We start from the raw sequence: 16,517 nt of genomic DNA, 5'->3' as shown, positions 1-16,517 counted from the left end.
GATTTATTCCTCTAGAGTCATTTCTCTTCAATTCATACATCACTAGGTATCATCATCATCATCATCATCATCATCATCATCATCATCATCATCATCATCATCATCATCATTGTCATCATCATCATATGCACAACAATGTGAAATCACAGCTGCCTATTCCATTCCATGTTGGCCTCCCTGCAGCCTCCTGGAGGACCAAAAGTGGGCCATGTGGAGCGCATCTCCCACCACGTGACCTCTCCACACCCACTGCACATGGGTATTCATATCCCACATGTGCCCCACACATGTGCAGCAAAGACCCCAAAATCAGCTCGCCGGCGGGATGCTTGTGCACATGCGTGATGGAGCTGAGCTAGGGTGACAGCTCCCATGCCCACAGAGAGGGCTCTGTGTGTCAACTGTGGCATGCGTGCCATGGGCTCACCATCACAGGCCTACAACCTTTTCTGAGAAATAGTTTATGGCACGGGAAAGCCTTGCAAAATCATCTGAAGAGAAACACACAGCCATATTACATGCTGTTACAAGAAAACTTGCCCTTTCTTTGGGTTCTTCCAATGCGCCATAAAATCAGGGTCCAATCAGGGTTGAACTGAACACAGAATAACAGAGTTGGAAGAGACCTGAGATGTCTTCATGTTCATTTCCCTGCTCAAATAGGACATCCTATACCATGCCTGACAAATCCTTGTCCAGTGTTTTTTTGAAAATCTCAGTGATAGAAGACCCACAATTTCCAGAGGTAATGCATTCGGCTGGTTAATTGTTCTCACTGTAAAGAAATTTCTCTTGAATTCTAAGTTGGATCTTTTCATGATGAGTTTCCACCTATTACTTCTCGTCCTGCCCTCAGGTCCTTTGGAGAATGGGCCTATAACCTCTTAGATGTGACAGCACTCAAATATTGGAAGACTGCTCTCTTGTCACCCCTAGTCCTTCCCTTTGTTAAACAAATTTAGTTCTGAAATGGATCTTTCTGTTTGCTATGCTACTATGTCTATAAGAAGGCCTTTCCAGCTATGATTCCGAGATGAAAAGAAGCAGTGAAGCATTATGAACGTTTTATATTTTAAAATTGTACAAATGCGGCATTCTCTCTCCCTCCCTCTCTCCCTCTCTCCCTCCCTCCCTCCCCCCTCTCTCTTTCTCAACATCACAACCACATTTTGTTAAATGTTAAAAACCAAAGTGAAGCCACTTATTTGATACTTCTGTCCTTCTACCTCTGTTGCAGTGGCTCAGTGGATAAGGTGCTGAGCTTGTCAATCAGAAAGATCAGCAGTTCGAATCCTTACCGCCGCGTAACCGAGTGAGCTCCCGTTCCTTGTCCCAGCTTGTAAAAATGCAAGTAGAAAAAATAGAGACCACCTTTGGTGGGAAGGTAACAGGGTTACCTTCGGCATTTAGTCATGCCGGCCACATGACCACAGAGACGTCTTCGGACAGCGCTGGCTCTTCGGCTTTGAAACGGAGATGAGCACCGCTCCCTAGAGTCAGGAACAACTAGCACATGTGTGCAAGGGGAACCTTTACCTTTACCTTACCTCTGTTGTAAGCAGCATTTTCAACCATCTAGGAGACATTTCCAAGCAACCTTTCCTCTCGGGTTCAAGAGTTACTCATTTTGCTCTAATTCGGCCAATGGAACTTTATAGAATGTTGTTATTTAGTGAGCAGGATTGTTTTAACACCTCTGCAGTTATCTCTGGGACATGTTCTCATCCTAAAAGCTCCTGAAAACTTTCATTATGGGAACACAGTCAGTAGCAACCATTTCGGTGTGTCTACCAATAGGGGAGAGGGCTCTATCCCTCCTCCCCCTTTGAAATGTATATTGTGAGACTCATAAAGCAGAATAGCTTCATCAAAGCCATTATTGTATATTGGACAAATGCATTTATTCAGCATTTTCCGCCATCCATATTATTATGTTCCTGCTTTAGGGCCATTCTGGACTACTGGGTAATATATACAGTATTTGAGAATATTTGCTGTGCAGAATAAAAATATGCCATAAGTTTATTGAAGAGAGGGGAGGGAAATCTAAATGCACAGCAGTAGTCACTAGCCATGTTATCGCTTGTTGTAATGCGGTGCCAAATTTGGAAAACGGGAACAGTTCCCAAAGATCTTCTTGTTTACCATTATGCTTTTGAACTTCCCTGGCTTTGGGACACAGAATCACAGGTAGAAGTACCAATGTTCCCCTTGCAAATGCTGGGAAGTTGAGGAAGCAACTTAGAACTGAGGAGAAATTTCCTGACAGTGAGAACAATTAATCAGTGGAACAACTTGCCTCCAGAAGTTGAGAATGTTCCAACACTGGAAGTTTTTAAAGAAGATGTTGGATAACCATTTGTCTGAAGTGGTGTAGGGTTTCCTGCCTAAGCAGGGGGTTGGATTAGAAGACCTCCAAGGTTCCTTCCAACTCTTGTTATTCTATTCTATGAGAAATGGTTGTCAATGCCTACAAAGTGAATCTTTCATCTGAAGTGTGGTGTTTAACTCATTTTCTATGTACTGATCTCACCCTGTGAATTCCTCTATTGCATTTTGATTTCTTCTGTTATTCCTTCAGATGGGATGGAGAGTTACACACCTGTCTTGAAGATTTCTGGAAGCATTTGGTTAATGAGTGCCTAAGGGCTTACATCTACCTTCTACCACATTCAGTCAGATTATTGGTTTTTGTTCTCACACTTTGGAATTCTTATAGGAGAACCCATTTGTTGACGGTTCCCTTCTAATATTTCTTCAGGAACACATTTTCTAATGGATGATGATGATAATGAAGATGATGATGATATCCATTCATTCATGTCCATCTCCTAGTCAGTGGTGGGATTCAGCCAGTTTGCACCACTTCAGGAAAAGCGGTTGTTAGGTTTCTGAGCAGTTTGGGGAACTGGTTGTTGGAAAAAATCATTAGGGCAGAGAACCGCTTGCTAAATTCTTTGAATCCCACCACTGCTCTCATGGGCCAGGTCTCTCCACATCTTTTGGGGTGACCTGATAGCAGCGTTCCAATATCTCAGGAGCTGCCACAAGGAAGAGGGAGAGGTCAACCTACTCTCCAAAGCACCTGAAGGCAGGACAAGAAGCAATGGTTGGAAACTGATCAAGAAGAGAAGCAACTTAGAACTAAGGAGAAATTTCCTGACAGTTAGAACAATTAACCAGTGGAACAACTTGCCTCCAGATGTTGAGAATGCTCCAACACTGGAAGTTTTTAAAGTTGTTGGATAACCATTTGTCAGAAGTGGTGTAAGGTTTACAACCTAAGCAGGGGGTTGGACTAGAAGACATCCAAGGTCCCTTCCAACTCTGTTATTCTATTCTATTCTATTCTATTCTATTCTATTCCACTCCACTCCACTCCATTTTATTCCATTCCATTCTTATGACGGTTCTTTCTAATTTAGTTTATTGTCACTTCCTCAACTGTCCAGTTGATCAGATGTGTGGTTTCAGTGCCAGAATTCTCAACTGCATCCATGCTACTTGAAAAATTATCTTCATTGAAATTCTTACCTCTAGAAAGCATGATGAAAACTGGTTGATAGCATAGATGTTTTGTTCAAGTGATGGAACTTCCATTTGAGTTTCGGAAGTTACCTTACCTTGTGCCAAATCACTATTTACCAAGCTTGATACTTTTTTTTGGGGGGGGGAAACGGTAACTTGGTGCCTCCTAGCTATTTATGATGATACATCCCACAGCTCTTTGCCTTGGGCCACATTGATTTACGTGAACTTCAAAACATCTGGAAAGCAAATTGTGACTGAATGTTTTCCTTCTGGGATGAAATCTCCAAATAATTTTGAATACTGCCAAAATAATCCCGATAATAATTGGAAGAGAAAAAAAAGAAACCTAGAGAGTAAATTTTGCATTTCTCCGCACATTTCTAATTTATTTATTTGCTGTTTTATATTGTATTGAAAAGAAATAGATATCCTAGGGGCTTTGATTTATTGCCCCTTTGATGGCTTTTAATGCTTACGGCTGGACAATCCTTATTTCTTGGTTCTTTCTCTGAATCTTAGCATCAATGAATGTTTGCATGTGCGATACATTTTCTATTTGCATCTGCGTGCAAATAACAGCCACACAAATACACAAAACAATAAAACATCGCATAGCGGGATGAGCAGAAGGCTTTTTGAGTAATAGACTATTGGCATTTTTCTTTGGAATTACCGTTTCTTGCTGTTTTGGGAGAGAGCCATGATTTTGCTGCTATTAGTACACCCGTAACAATCTGGAATTAATTCCTCATCTCAGCCATATGACTGTTCTAATGGTCTTTTTTACACTTTTGAACAAACCCTACATATGTGCCTTTTAATATGACAAAGATTAGGATTTTCTTCCTGGTATAATGGGATATGGAATTTGGATCCAGACCAGGAGTTCATTATAAAAAGTCAGAATTAATTTACCTTGACCATGGAGATAAACAACCTTTAATGTTGATTATCTTTACCGTCTCTCATATGTGGATATTTCTTTATTGTGCTTTAAAATAATGGCTGCTTACTGATACCAATAAATTAGTAGGTATTAGAATTACAGGAGGTGAACTGTTGATTCTCATGAAAATTTGGATGCAATTCAAATGTATGTGTGCCCTCAATTATTTTCTTCTCCATGAAGAATTTCCTCAAGTAGACTATTATGGATTCTGAAGATTCCCAAGAATACAACGAGGTCTTTCACCAAAGGAAAGATCCATTGGTATAAATAATAGATAATGTTCGTCAGAATGATTTTGTATTAGTTATCTAGCTCTCTAAAGTAAACAGATGCAATTATACATCAGTTTGGAGTTACCATAGGTGATCAGTTACTGATAGCAAAGTACATTTTTGGCAACTTTCACTGTAAATGTCATATTAGAACTTCCCTGCTACTTAACTAGAAGTCATCACATCATCATATCATTTATGTAATTATAGTAAAAGTTGTAACAGCCTCTTTCTGACTCTTTATAAAAATGGTCTTTCTATCTATCTGTCTCTCTGCCTGCCTGTCTATCTGTGAGATGATTGATGGCTGGATGAATGGAGGACGATAGATAAATAGGTAAAGGTAAAGGTTCCCCGCGCACATATCTGCTAGTCGTTCCTGACTCTAGGGGTCGGTGCTCATCTCCATTTCAAAGCCAAAGAGCCAGCCCTGTCTGAAGACGTCTCCGTGGGCATGTGGCCAGCATGACTAAACTCTGAAGGCACACAGAACGCTGTTACCTTTCCACCAAAGGTGGTCCCTACTTTTCTACTTGCATTTTTACATGCTTTCGAACTGCTCAGTTGGCAGAATCTGGGACAAGTAACGGGAGCTCATTCCGTTACACGGCGTAAGGGATTCGAACCACCAAACTGCCGAACTTTCTGATCGACAAGCTAAGTGTCTTAGCCACTGAGCCACCGCATCCCTAAATGGATAAATATGAACTCCCTAATTATTTGCTTACGCAGAATCAAGGACCTGAAATCTGCAAAGGGAACGATCTTGTATTCAAGAGTAGATAGGAAGAACTCAAGTCTTAAACACGTTCTACATGCATTGTGAGTTCAATAATGCTGCCTCTAAGAAAACAGCAGATTATCACTTTAAGATGTCTTTGGAATGTAAGTTTGAGCCTTACACTTGTCTCCGTTCTGTTTAGCATCAGCACAAAGAGGCATGTTCTTTTTTTTTTCCATGCCTGTTTTAATATATGGATTATTGTACACATTATTTTGTCTAATATGTCATTTTTGGGGGGCAAATCTTTTTCTGTAATCATATTTAAATCTGTAGCTCTAAGCTTCAACATTCTGTCTCGGCTAAGAAGAAGATGAGTTTCTTACAAGCATACAGCAATTGGGATGTCGTCTTCAGACTCTGCCTTTCTTAAATGTGATGCAATTCTTGGCTCAAAGAAAAGTATCAAATTACGTTTAAAAAGTGTGTGCATGTAAATAGATATTTAAATATGGATCACTGATCAAAGCTTGAAAGAAGAGCTATTATTTACGTACCTTGGGTACATTCCCCGTGATGCTTAATTGCATTCACAAACCGGGGCAGACGAGACCTCCTTGAAACGATCAAAGAGATGTATTTTCTGAATTCATTTCTGAACAATCCACCTGAATGAAGAAAAAAAAAAAAGATGAGTGAAGTTGCTTTTAAAACAGCTATGACCGAATGTATGAAGAAAGCTTAGCTTAACTTAACTCCTTGCTAGGATGTGGAATTTTTGGGGAAGGGGCTTTCTTCAAAGCAGAAAGAGCTTTGGAAAGAGCAAGGAATTAGAATTAGAATTAGAATTTCCTTTATTTGTATGCCGCTCTTTTCCCTGGGGGGACTCAGGGCGGCTCACAATTCAAAAAGGGAGGGGGGGGAAGACAAACAGTATTCCAATATGGAAACAATACAACATATTAAAAGAGAGCACAACAGTCACACAATTCGGGTGGAGTTGAAATCTTAACCCCAGGCCAGCCGGGACAGCCAGATCTTTAAAGCGGCGCGGAAGGATTGAAGGGTGGTGGAGGAATAAAGATCATGTTAAGTCAGGAAAAATCAGACGTAAGTAAAAGACAGGCCTCCTTCAAAGGTGTTACAACCTGCCCAGTGGTGGGTTTCAAAATTTTTTGGAACCTCTTCTGTAGGTATGGCCTGCTTTGTGGGAGTGGCTTGTCAGCCATGTGACTGGGTGGGAGTGGCTTGGCAGTCATATGACCAGATGGGAGTGGCCAAGATAATGTCACTGAATTCTTTGCCCTAATGGATGATCTACAAAAAGAAGGTATAAAAAAGGAAAATTATTATTTTGTGCACTTACTACTTAAATAAGATTAAAATAAGTACACTGAGGATAGGCAGGGGTGAGCAAGTGAGTGACAGGGCTGGGGCAGGCATTCCGGAACTTACTTCGGGTCCACCGGTGGAATCTCTTCTAATCAGTTCGGTAGATTTGACGAACCGGTTCTACCAAACCGGTGCGAACCGGTAGGAACCCACCTCTGAACCTGCCACTAAACCAGCGGTTGGCAATCTGCAGCTCTGTAGCCACATCTATCTTTGGAGCCACATCTGGCTGTAAATGCACTGTGAAGTGGTATATAAGTCTAAGTGCTATTGCTATCCCGGCTACTCTATGTGTGATCTAAGTCTTGAAAAATAGGAGCCCACAGCTCCAAATCCTCCCCAACTACCATCTGATAAAAATAGTATAAATTACTTGCCTCCTTATCTATGCCTGGTTATTTTAAGATCTTGCAGCCCACAACCAGTTTTGAGCAGTAATTAATGGCCGATGTTCCCCAGGAAAAATGGTCACTGTGCTTTGGCCCCTAGTTACGAGCCAATTGCAGATGGTTTTTTATCTTCCGTGAGAACAGAAGATCTGCAGGGATATTTTTTAAAATCCTCTTTTCTTGTGCGACTGGTGCTTCAACAACGCACCACACTTCCATTGCTCCTCTACATTTTGACCCTCACTGCGTATACATAACTATATATTATTCATACCGGATTAAAAATTGATATGCTCTTTACCGCTGTGGCAGAGCACAGTGACAATACAAATTAACTTATTGTGTACTTAACTTTTCACAATGTGAATATTGATGCCCCCACCCTCCCCCCAAAAAGTTGGGGATAGAAACCAACAACAACAAGTGAGAGTTAATGCTTTCCTGCTCATTTAAGACAGTTGAATTAATCAGCAACAACTGTCATACATTTGCACAGAAAAATGTGAACAGTACATTAATTGGGTTAAGTCTTTTTTAAATCACATAAACAATAGTAATACAAATAGGTATATATACTTCAAATCTTCCAACTTCAACAATATTGGACTCTTTCCATAATCTTTTATCATTTTTCCAATAATTCATTTAAACATAAATAGCATCTTTGGCCCTATATTTATTATCCCCTGCTAAATAATATCATTTAATATTTTTTTAGAAAATACTCATTATTCCACCATAATTTCAATGTTCCAGATGGGTTGGGCTTTTAATAACGCCAAATATTAACAGTATTGATCAATTTTGGGAATGCAACTCAATCTCTCCATAATTTCTAATCCTTACTATTTTAATTTCACAAAACATTTTAACACATTATTAATGCTATTAATACAATTAAATTACCCAATTCTAAATTCTCACCTACTCATCTTTGCTTATTGGGGTTCTAACAAATATATATTGTCTATTAATATACATACTGCCATTTTATCTATCTATATCTTTCCCTTTTATTAATACATTTTCTCATTATCCATCATGTCTTAATCTCTTTGAAATTCCATCATTTATCATTTTTAAATCAATCTCTTTTTTTGTCTTCAGATGTCTTTGTAATGTGGGTGGGGAGATTTGAAATACCAATGCTGGAGTCTTGGGGAAATATGGGGCTCAATTCCAAGCACAGATGCAAAAGAAAGCATTTAGAGTTATGATAAAGTATTACTTAGTTATCTGACTCTTTTTCATCCCCCAAAACTTCTGGGTAAATGCTTACCGGTAATTAATTACAGCTAACCTGGAATGATGTTTGCTCTTGATTAAGCCTGCTCACTCAACGATAGTCACTGGCATCAGTGAGGTAGATCTAGAAGGCTGGAAATAAATATTGAAAAATAGAACAAAAATTGTTTTCTAGAGCCTGCCACCAAAAGAGGGTTGAGTAAATTTTTAATCCTTAGTGGAACTTTATTTATTTTGCATGTTGTTTATTAGGTTGCTGAGTCATGCATTGTGGATGGGGTGTAGACAATGTTGGTTTCTACCAGTTCGGCCCAGTTCATCTGAACTGGTAATGGCATGCCGGCCTAGGTCACAGAACCAGCAGTGACCCAGGCTGGCCACGCCTCTGAACCAGTTCCCCGGTTGCATCTTGTTTTTGAGTTGTATAAGCTTAGCAAGCCATGGTTTAACATGGAGTTGTTCCCTCTATGTTTTGGAGATGAACATGCAGTCCACGAAAGGTAATGATTCTTCTTTTTTCAAGAAAATTCCATCCATGGAACAATGTCATCTAGGGAGAACTTTTATAACCTTTATAACGGCTTGTCTTCGGAAGTTGTGGATACTCCATCTCTGGAGGCTTTTAAGAAGAGACTGGACAGTCCCTTGTCTGCAATGATATAAGGTGTCCTACTTGAGCAAAGGGTGGGACTAGAAGATCTCCACGGTCCCTTCCCTCTCTTATTTTGTTATGTTAAGCTGCAGTTTAATATAAGCTTATGTGCATCACCTTGAGCTCGTGAATGAAAAGATGGAACAAGAATCAAATAAACACTTGAGAGACCGCCTACTGCCAATCACCTCCACTCGACCTATTAGATCCCATAGATTAGGCCTCCTCCGAGTCCCATCTGCTGGTCAATGTCGACTGGCAACCACGCGGAGGAGAGCCTTCTCGGTGGCAGCTCCGACCTTATGGAACGATCTCTCCATGGAGATTCGTACCCTCACCACCCTCCAGACCTTCCGCACAGCCCTCAAAATCTGGCTATCCCGTCAGGCCTGGGGCTAAAGACTGTAACCCACCCGAATGGTATGATTGCTGTGTTTTTTTTTTAATGACGTATTGTCCTACGTGTTAAATGTTTGTTTCCCCCCCCACTTTTTCGAGTTGTAAGCCGCCCTGAGTCCCCCCAGGGAAAAGGGCGGCATATAAATAAACTTCTCAAATCTCAAATCTCAAACATAGAAGTGAGGAGGTCCATTCCTCTCTGTAACGTAGTTGTGAAGGATATTCTTTCCTGCATCTGCGTAAAGCAGGAACAAAGGCAGATAACTCTTCCTCATGTGTGGGAAATAGATCGGGTTGCCCAATAGCTTTGGCGTTTTATGTAGATGGTCAGGCATATTTATTTATTCATTCATTTCAGCAAATTAAAGTAAGCTAAGTGCATTTGACCTCAGATGGCCCCGGTTTAAGTTAATTTGAGAGACAAAGCTTATAATGTTCCGGTAAAACACATCAACCAGCTTCCCAGCATAGTTGAAATTGAAATGTGATTGCTGAAACATAACCTCTCAAGCCAGATACATGAATTTTTAGGCTGGCCCAGAATAATCTCAAACAAAATGTGGTCTGGGCAGGAAGGGGACATACGAAAGGACTGCACTGTGCATTAGAATGTAGCTCTTTTTTTCCCCTGCACACACAATTTCTATCTATCCGGGGACAAAGAAATTGGAGGTGGCAAAAACCATTTTACCGAATGATTTTCAGGAAGAAGAGGAGTTCTACAATAGCTCTACAAGATTAAGTACGTTATTAGTAGTACATCTGGCATAGTTTTTTTCTCTCTCTCTCCCAGGATTGTGAGCCAGAGAAATTTGTGTTTCTTCACAACACTTTCGGATAATCCATGCTAAATTAGTGTTGAGATGTCCGTGGTGTTATGGTCTTCGTTTTCTTACCATTTGCATTTTTGAATGTTGCATTGTGTTATTGGTTGGCTTTATTGCTCTCTACCTTGCGATTACGTCTTGGTTAGAATCGTTCGTGTAACAGTAAACTAACATTGCTGCATGTGGAAAAGACCCTGATATGGGGAAAGATTGAATGCCAAAGGAGAAGGGGGGTGGCAGAGGATGGGATGGTTAGATCGTGTCACCTGCTGCAATGAACATGAATTTGAGCAAACTCTGGGAGACCATGGAGGACAGGGGAGGCTGGTGTGTTGTGGTCTATGGGGTTGTGAAGAGTTAGACATGACTTAGCTACTGAATAACAACTGTTGTGGCCTGCCACTAGCCAGTGGAGCTGGTAGCAGATTCAGACAGTGAGGAGGTTGGGGAGGAACATGGGCCAGTCCTGGATTCTGGGGAAGGCTCTGACGAGGGTTCTGCGTTGAAGGCAGAGAGGGGGCCAGGGCCATCTGACAGTTATCAGCTGCCTTCAGTGTCAGACATCAGTGAGGCAAACAAACAGCTGGAGCTTCTTCCCAGTGTGCACATGCACAGAGTTGCCAGATGAAGGAAACAGCTAAAGAACAGGGGTCAGCTTGGGAGTAAGGTGGATGACGAATGGCCTTAATAAAATACATAAAATAAAATAAAAGAGGAGCGAAAGGGGAGTGGAGTTTGCAGGAGACAATTAGTTCGCTTAATTGGTTTGTGACTCTCTGAGACTCCTTGCCAAGTTTTGCAGATATCAGCCTGGCAGCCCTCCAAGCCAGATAAGGTCTGTGACTGTAAATCCTCCCTTGAAAGGGAGTGTATGTGAATGAGCAGAATTCACAGTCAATTAATAAAAGGGGTTTTTGTCGGGACAAGGAGTTTGCTTCATGCTCTTGGGGAGCCTGGGTCAGAACAGTAACAAAGCATGATGGTCTCTGTACCCCATTGGCCACCTGGAATGGTAGCCATCAGTTAGATACATCATACACTGATTCCTGATTAGTGGGTGTCAGGGAAGGGAAGGGCAAGGGTAGTAGGCATGGCTGCAAAATGAGAATGTCCCTAAACCATGATATGAATGTTTACTTTTGTCTGCCATAGAAAACCCAAGCCCCAAAGGAGACAGGGATGGCAGAGGGTGAGATGGTGAGATAGGGCCATTGACACAATGGACATAAATCTGAGCAAAGTTGGAGAGACAGTGGAGGACATGAGGGTCTGGTGTACTATGGCCCATGGGATCATGGAGAATCAGGCACAATTCACAACAACTAAAGCTGCATGTGAAACTGGGTGAAGAGGGGACAGGCAGACAGTGGCCACATATAAACCTAGACCGGTGGTAGTCAACCAGGTCCCTACCGCCCACTAGTGGGCATTCCAGCTTTCATGGTGGGCGGTATGGATTTTGTCCGATACTGAAGCACTTTCCTTTTTTAAAGTTTAATTGACTTTTTAAAAAAATTCATAGCATTATTTAAAAACATTTTCATTAGATTTTCATAAAATCACCATTACTGTGGAACCAGTGGGCGGTTAGAAAATTTTACTACTAACAGAGATACAAAAGTGGGCGGTAGGTATAAAAAGGTTGACTATTCCTGACTTAGACTAAGAAGCAACGATCAGCTCAAACCTAGGTGTATGAAAACCTGAGAGGGTTCTGTGACCCGTCAAAACCGCGCTCGACTAGCCGCGCCCGATTAAACCGCGTCACTGATGTCATCAACAGGGCGACAACAGCCAGCACAGAGAAAGAAGGGCGCTTTAAATAGCGCTTTGAAAGCAAGCCGATTCAACTTAAGGTAAGGGTTAGCTTTAGGGTTAGCTTTAGGGTTAGCTTTAGGGTTAGCTTTAGGGTTAGGTTAAGGGTTAGGTTTAGGGTTAGGTTAAGGGTTAGGGTTAGGTTTAGGGTTAGGGTTAGGTTAAGGTTAAGGTTAAGGTTTAGGTTTAGGGTTAGGTTTAGGATTAGGTTTAGGGGGGTTAGGTTTAGGGTTAGGTTTAGGATTAGGTTTAGGGGGGTTAGGTTTAGGTTTAGGGGTTAATTTTAGGTTTAGGGTTTACAGCGTGCTTCTGTCTCCGCGCTGTTGTCGCCCTGTTGATGACGTCAGCGACGCAGTTTAGTCGGGCACGGTTTAGTCGAGCGCGGTTTTGTGGTGGAACCAGAGGGTTCTATTCTGCATTCTTCCTCTACAGAAAGGTAAAAAGGTGTGAGCACAAACTAATCTGATCTTTATCTGTTGCACAGGTCACAGGCCTTTCCAGTGTAGATACTGCCCCTACAGTGCCTCTCAGAAGGGAAATCTGAAGACTCACGTTCTCTGCGTCCATCGCATGCCTTTTGACAACAGCCAGTACCCTGACCGCAGGTTCAAGCGCTCCAGAGTTGACTCCGAGACTTCTGGGACTTTAGAAGAAACTTCTGCCATCAAACTCGGCAGCTCAGCGGAGTCAACCGAGGAAGGCAGCAAGTCTCACGAATAATGCAACCGAACAACTCCAACTGTACACTGCAATATTAACTCTACGGTTTGACGACAAGCATTGGAATCCCAGAATGCGGGCTTAAACGGCCTTCGGTGGATAGTCCTTCCTTCCACTTGTGCAAATGCTCAGAAGCGTACACAAACACACACACACAAACACACCCCTGTAAGTATGTATGTATGTATGTATGTATGTATGTATGTATGTACTGTATGTATGTATGGGGGCTGGGGGAAAGCAGGATGAGGGGGGTCATGTTAGCTGGCGACAAATACTTCCAACCAAGTAGGTGGCTCTTAAATCAAATGGGTGTATCCTCACACCTTCAAAGTTGAGGACATTGCAAGATTTTTTTCAAGGAGAAAAGGAGAGAAGAAAGGAAGGAAGGAAGGAAGGAAGGAAGGAAGGAAGGAAGGAAGGAAGGAAAGAAAGACATTTCCAATGTGAATATGGATGGGGTTTTCTTTTTCAGCAATAGTGCTCTTATCAAGAACAATAAAATGGATACCATTGGATATCGATTACCCGTTGCCTTGAAGACGGTGGGATTGTCTATGTGTGTGTGAGAGGGGTTGCGTTTTCAGTGCTGAAAACACCTTCTTAATATGACACCAAACGCTGTCATTTGCCTAGCATAATAATGAAACGTGTGTGGGTTGAGTGAAATGGTGCCAGGCTGACCGGAGCTGTCACTGCAGAGAAAATCAATTTGGCTGCACTACAGGAGAAATTCTAGATTGTCCATAAGCCACGGTCAGTCCTGACCTACATTGAAAAGGATTGTGCTTTTACGTTTTAATTTTCAAAAGATACATGCAGGCAGAACCTACAGACACACCCACCGACAGCCAACCAGATAAATTAGTGGAATTTAGAGTGGGGAAAAATATTTTAACCAATAAGAAACTGTTGATCTATTGTATACTTTCTTTGGGGCTGTGGTGTGATTCCCTACCACAACTCAACCTGCATATTGATGGGGAAATGTTTTTTCCCCCCCTTACTTGTCTTGTTCCTTTGTAACAAAATAGCTCGCTATAGAGGGATTTAGAGATGTCTATTAAAGAACATACTGGTTAGGGCAACTAGTTAGCCTTACCTAGAGGAGGGATCAGTGCAGATAACTAGTTCTTCCATAGAAAACTTGAATGAAGAGATCCCACATAAGATTCGTTTTCATAGACCTTTGTTTCTTCTTGGTCAATAAGCAGCTTGGTATTTTGAGAATGGTTTTGGGTTCGTTTGTTTTTTGAGAATAAAATTTTCCAACCATTTGATTCTGAACTATGAATTTTGTCTTGGCTGAAAAGAAAAAAAAAAGAACAAAAAAAAGTATGGAGGAGAAGTATTAGAAATATTTATTGTTTTTTCCTAAGGTGGGGAAAAGGCATGTTCTATATTTTTGCAAATTTCAGCTTTTTCTACTAATTGGCCCCTCCAAATGGAATTCTGTTGCTTCTCATCTAAGAAGCTTTGGGTGTGATTTTAAGAGAAGTCTTAAAAAGACAGGGGGAAGAAAACAAAGGAAAGAAAGAAGAAAGAAATAAGCAAGGAAGAAAGTTATAGTTCCTTACGGCTTCGGTTGGACCGACAAAATTAGGGAGCCTTTTCAGGCTGTTCCTTTGTGAACGAGTGCAATTGGTGTTTATTACTTTCTCCTCAAAACAAAATCATTCAGGAAAGAAGGAAAGAAAGAAAGAAAGAAAGAAAGAAAGAAAGAAAGAAAGAAAGATGATATATCCTTGGAGCCTAGGAGCACAGATTAAAACACAAGAGCCTTAAAATACACTCCCCAAACAGCAAAAATGTAAATAAAATTCGTAGCAGTCCTGAGACTGAGAAAGTAAAGGGGGGGGAGAAGAAAAGAAAGTTCTCAGGTTAATAAGGAATATCGTTTGCAAATTGTTGTCAGAAAAATGAAATCAAATACAACTGACACCCATCCTACTGAAACTTCAGTTAAACTGAAGTTGCCTTGCATAGCTCCTGTGGTAAAGGGCAAGCTGCTTTTTTCTCGTTTTACTTTCAATTTTGATTTGCTTGTTTTCTTCCTAGCCTAGTTCTCACTGCCTTACGTAAATCAAGTCGATCGACTGAATGCAACTGTTTGTTACGATCCCAAGGAAAGGATCGGCGTATAAACAGAGGACTTTCTGACTGTAGTAAGCTTTAGGGGGTTTTAACTGCACTACTGTGTTTTAGTGACTGCGTTTCAGTCGCTTGCTTTCTTCGTGTCTTTGACGCCTTCAGTATCTTAGCGAGAAAAACAAAAAAAGAAGGACTAGAATAATAATAATAACAATAATAATAATAATACTTTTTTTAAATATCCCACATTCCATTTTCTTGCACTTTTTTGCAGCTCCTTTCAATGGTTTCTGAGCATTTTTTTCAGATACGACAGGCAATAATTCTGTTTGTGACACTGGAAACTTTACTTCCTGTTTTTTGTGATGTGTGTGTGTTGAATCCACTTAGTCTGGTGCTACTGTCCTCATCGTTTTTGCCCTCTGACGTTCACCCATTTTTTTCCACCACCCTGGAACATTTGTAACTTGGAAAACAAACATGTGACAGGAGCAATGAAATACCGTCAGCTTCTGAATATCATCATGCTTCTCATATCTAAACATGTCAAGTTTTTCCCTCTGTAACTTCTGTCGTCTGTGATATTGGTCAAAATACTGTCTACATTCCTAAGCAAAAGAATAAATAAATAAATATATATATATATATATATACAGTATATATATCTTGGAGAGATTCTGAGATCAATAGAATAGAGGGTTTTGTTGCTATGCTTGTAACAATTAGGAAAAAAAAACCTTTGTATTTAAAGTTTATTCTTGGTCATTATTTATTATTATAAGACATCAGTTGACAGAACTTTATTCTGGTATAGAAGTATTAAAAGTTGTTTCCCCTTGCCAGAAAATGACTGTTTTTATTTTATTTTATTTCTGCTGTTAGAATAAAAATGTCTTTGAAGCAGTACAGTTTTATCCACTGTTTTATGCAATAAAACTTCTGCCTCTAGGGAAATAAAGAGGAGTTTAAACCCCACCCCCACCCCATGCACAACTTCTTTATGTTTATTAGAAAGTCACAGTTTTTTCTCGCTTCTGCTTTGTACGATTTAGGAAAAAGGTAGGTGACAGTCAGGTCATAGTTGGGCCATTCAGTGACTTGCAAACTATTCTATCCGGTGGTGAAATTTTTTTAAAAATACTACTTGTCTGCCTCACTGATGTCTGACTCTGAAGGCAGCTGATAACTCTCAAACAGTCCTGGCCCCCTCTCTGCCTCTGACACAGAGCCCCCATCAGAGCCTTCCCCAGACTCCAGGACTGGCCCATCTTCCTCCCCAACCTCCTCACTGTCCGAATCCGTGACCTGTCAAAACCGTGCTCGACTAAGCCGCGCCCAATTAAACCGCGTCGCTGACGTCATCAACAGGGCGACAACAGCCAGCGCGGAGAAAGAAGGGGGCTTTAAATAGCGCTTTGAAAGCAAGCCGATTCAACTTAAGGTAAGGGTTAGGTTTAGGATTAGGTTTAGGGTTAGGTTTAGGGTTAGGTTAAGGGTTAGGATTAGGTTTAGGT

General features: G+C 41.0%; 1 protein-coding gene across 1 annotated transcript in view; it reads left to right on the top strand.

Moving 5' to 3' along the window:
- The window catches only part of ZNF536 (zinc finger protein 536), a 328,547-nt gene extending 313,012 nt beyond the window's left edge, over positions 1-15,535 (top strand). The window contains exon 6 of the mRNA XM_087729574.1: positions 12,677-15,535. Coding sequence (XP_087585700.1) covers positions 12,677-12,912 — 236 coding nt within the window. The 3' untranslated portion in view covers positions 12,913-15,535. The remainder of the gene's footprint in view (positions 1-12,676) is intronic.
- Positions 15,536-16,517: the final 982 nt, after the last annotated feature.

Source organism: Thamnophis sirtalis, unplaced genomic scaffold (genome assembly GCF_051295495.1).
Source record: "Thamnophis sirtalis isolate CommonGarterSnake01/CBP01778 unplaced genomic scaffold, rThaSir2_p1.2 scaffold_14, whole genome shotgun sequence".
NCBI lineage: Eukaryota > Metazoa > Chordata > Lepidosauria > Squamata > Natricidae > Thamnophis > Thamnophis sirtalis.
The sequence above is the reverse complement of the archived record's forward strand: the minus strand, read 5'-3'. Positions and strand labels throughout refer to the sequence as shown.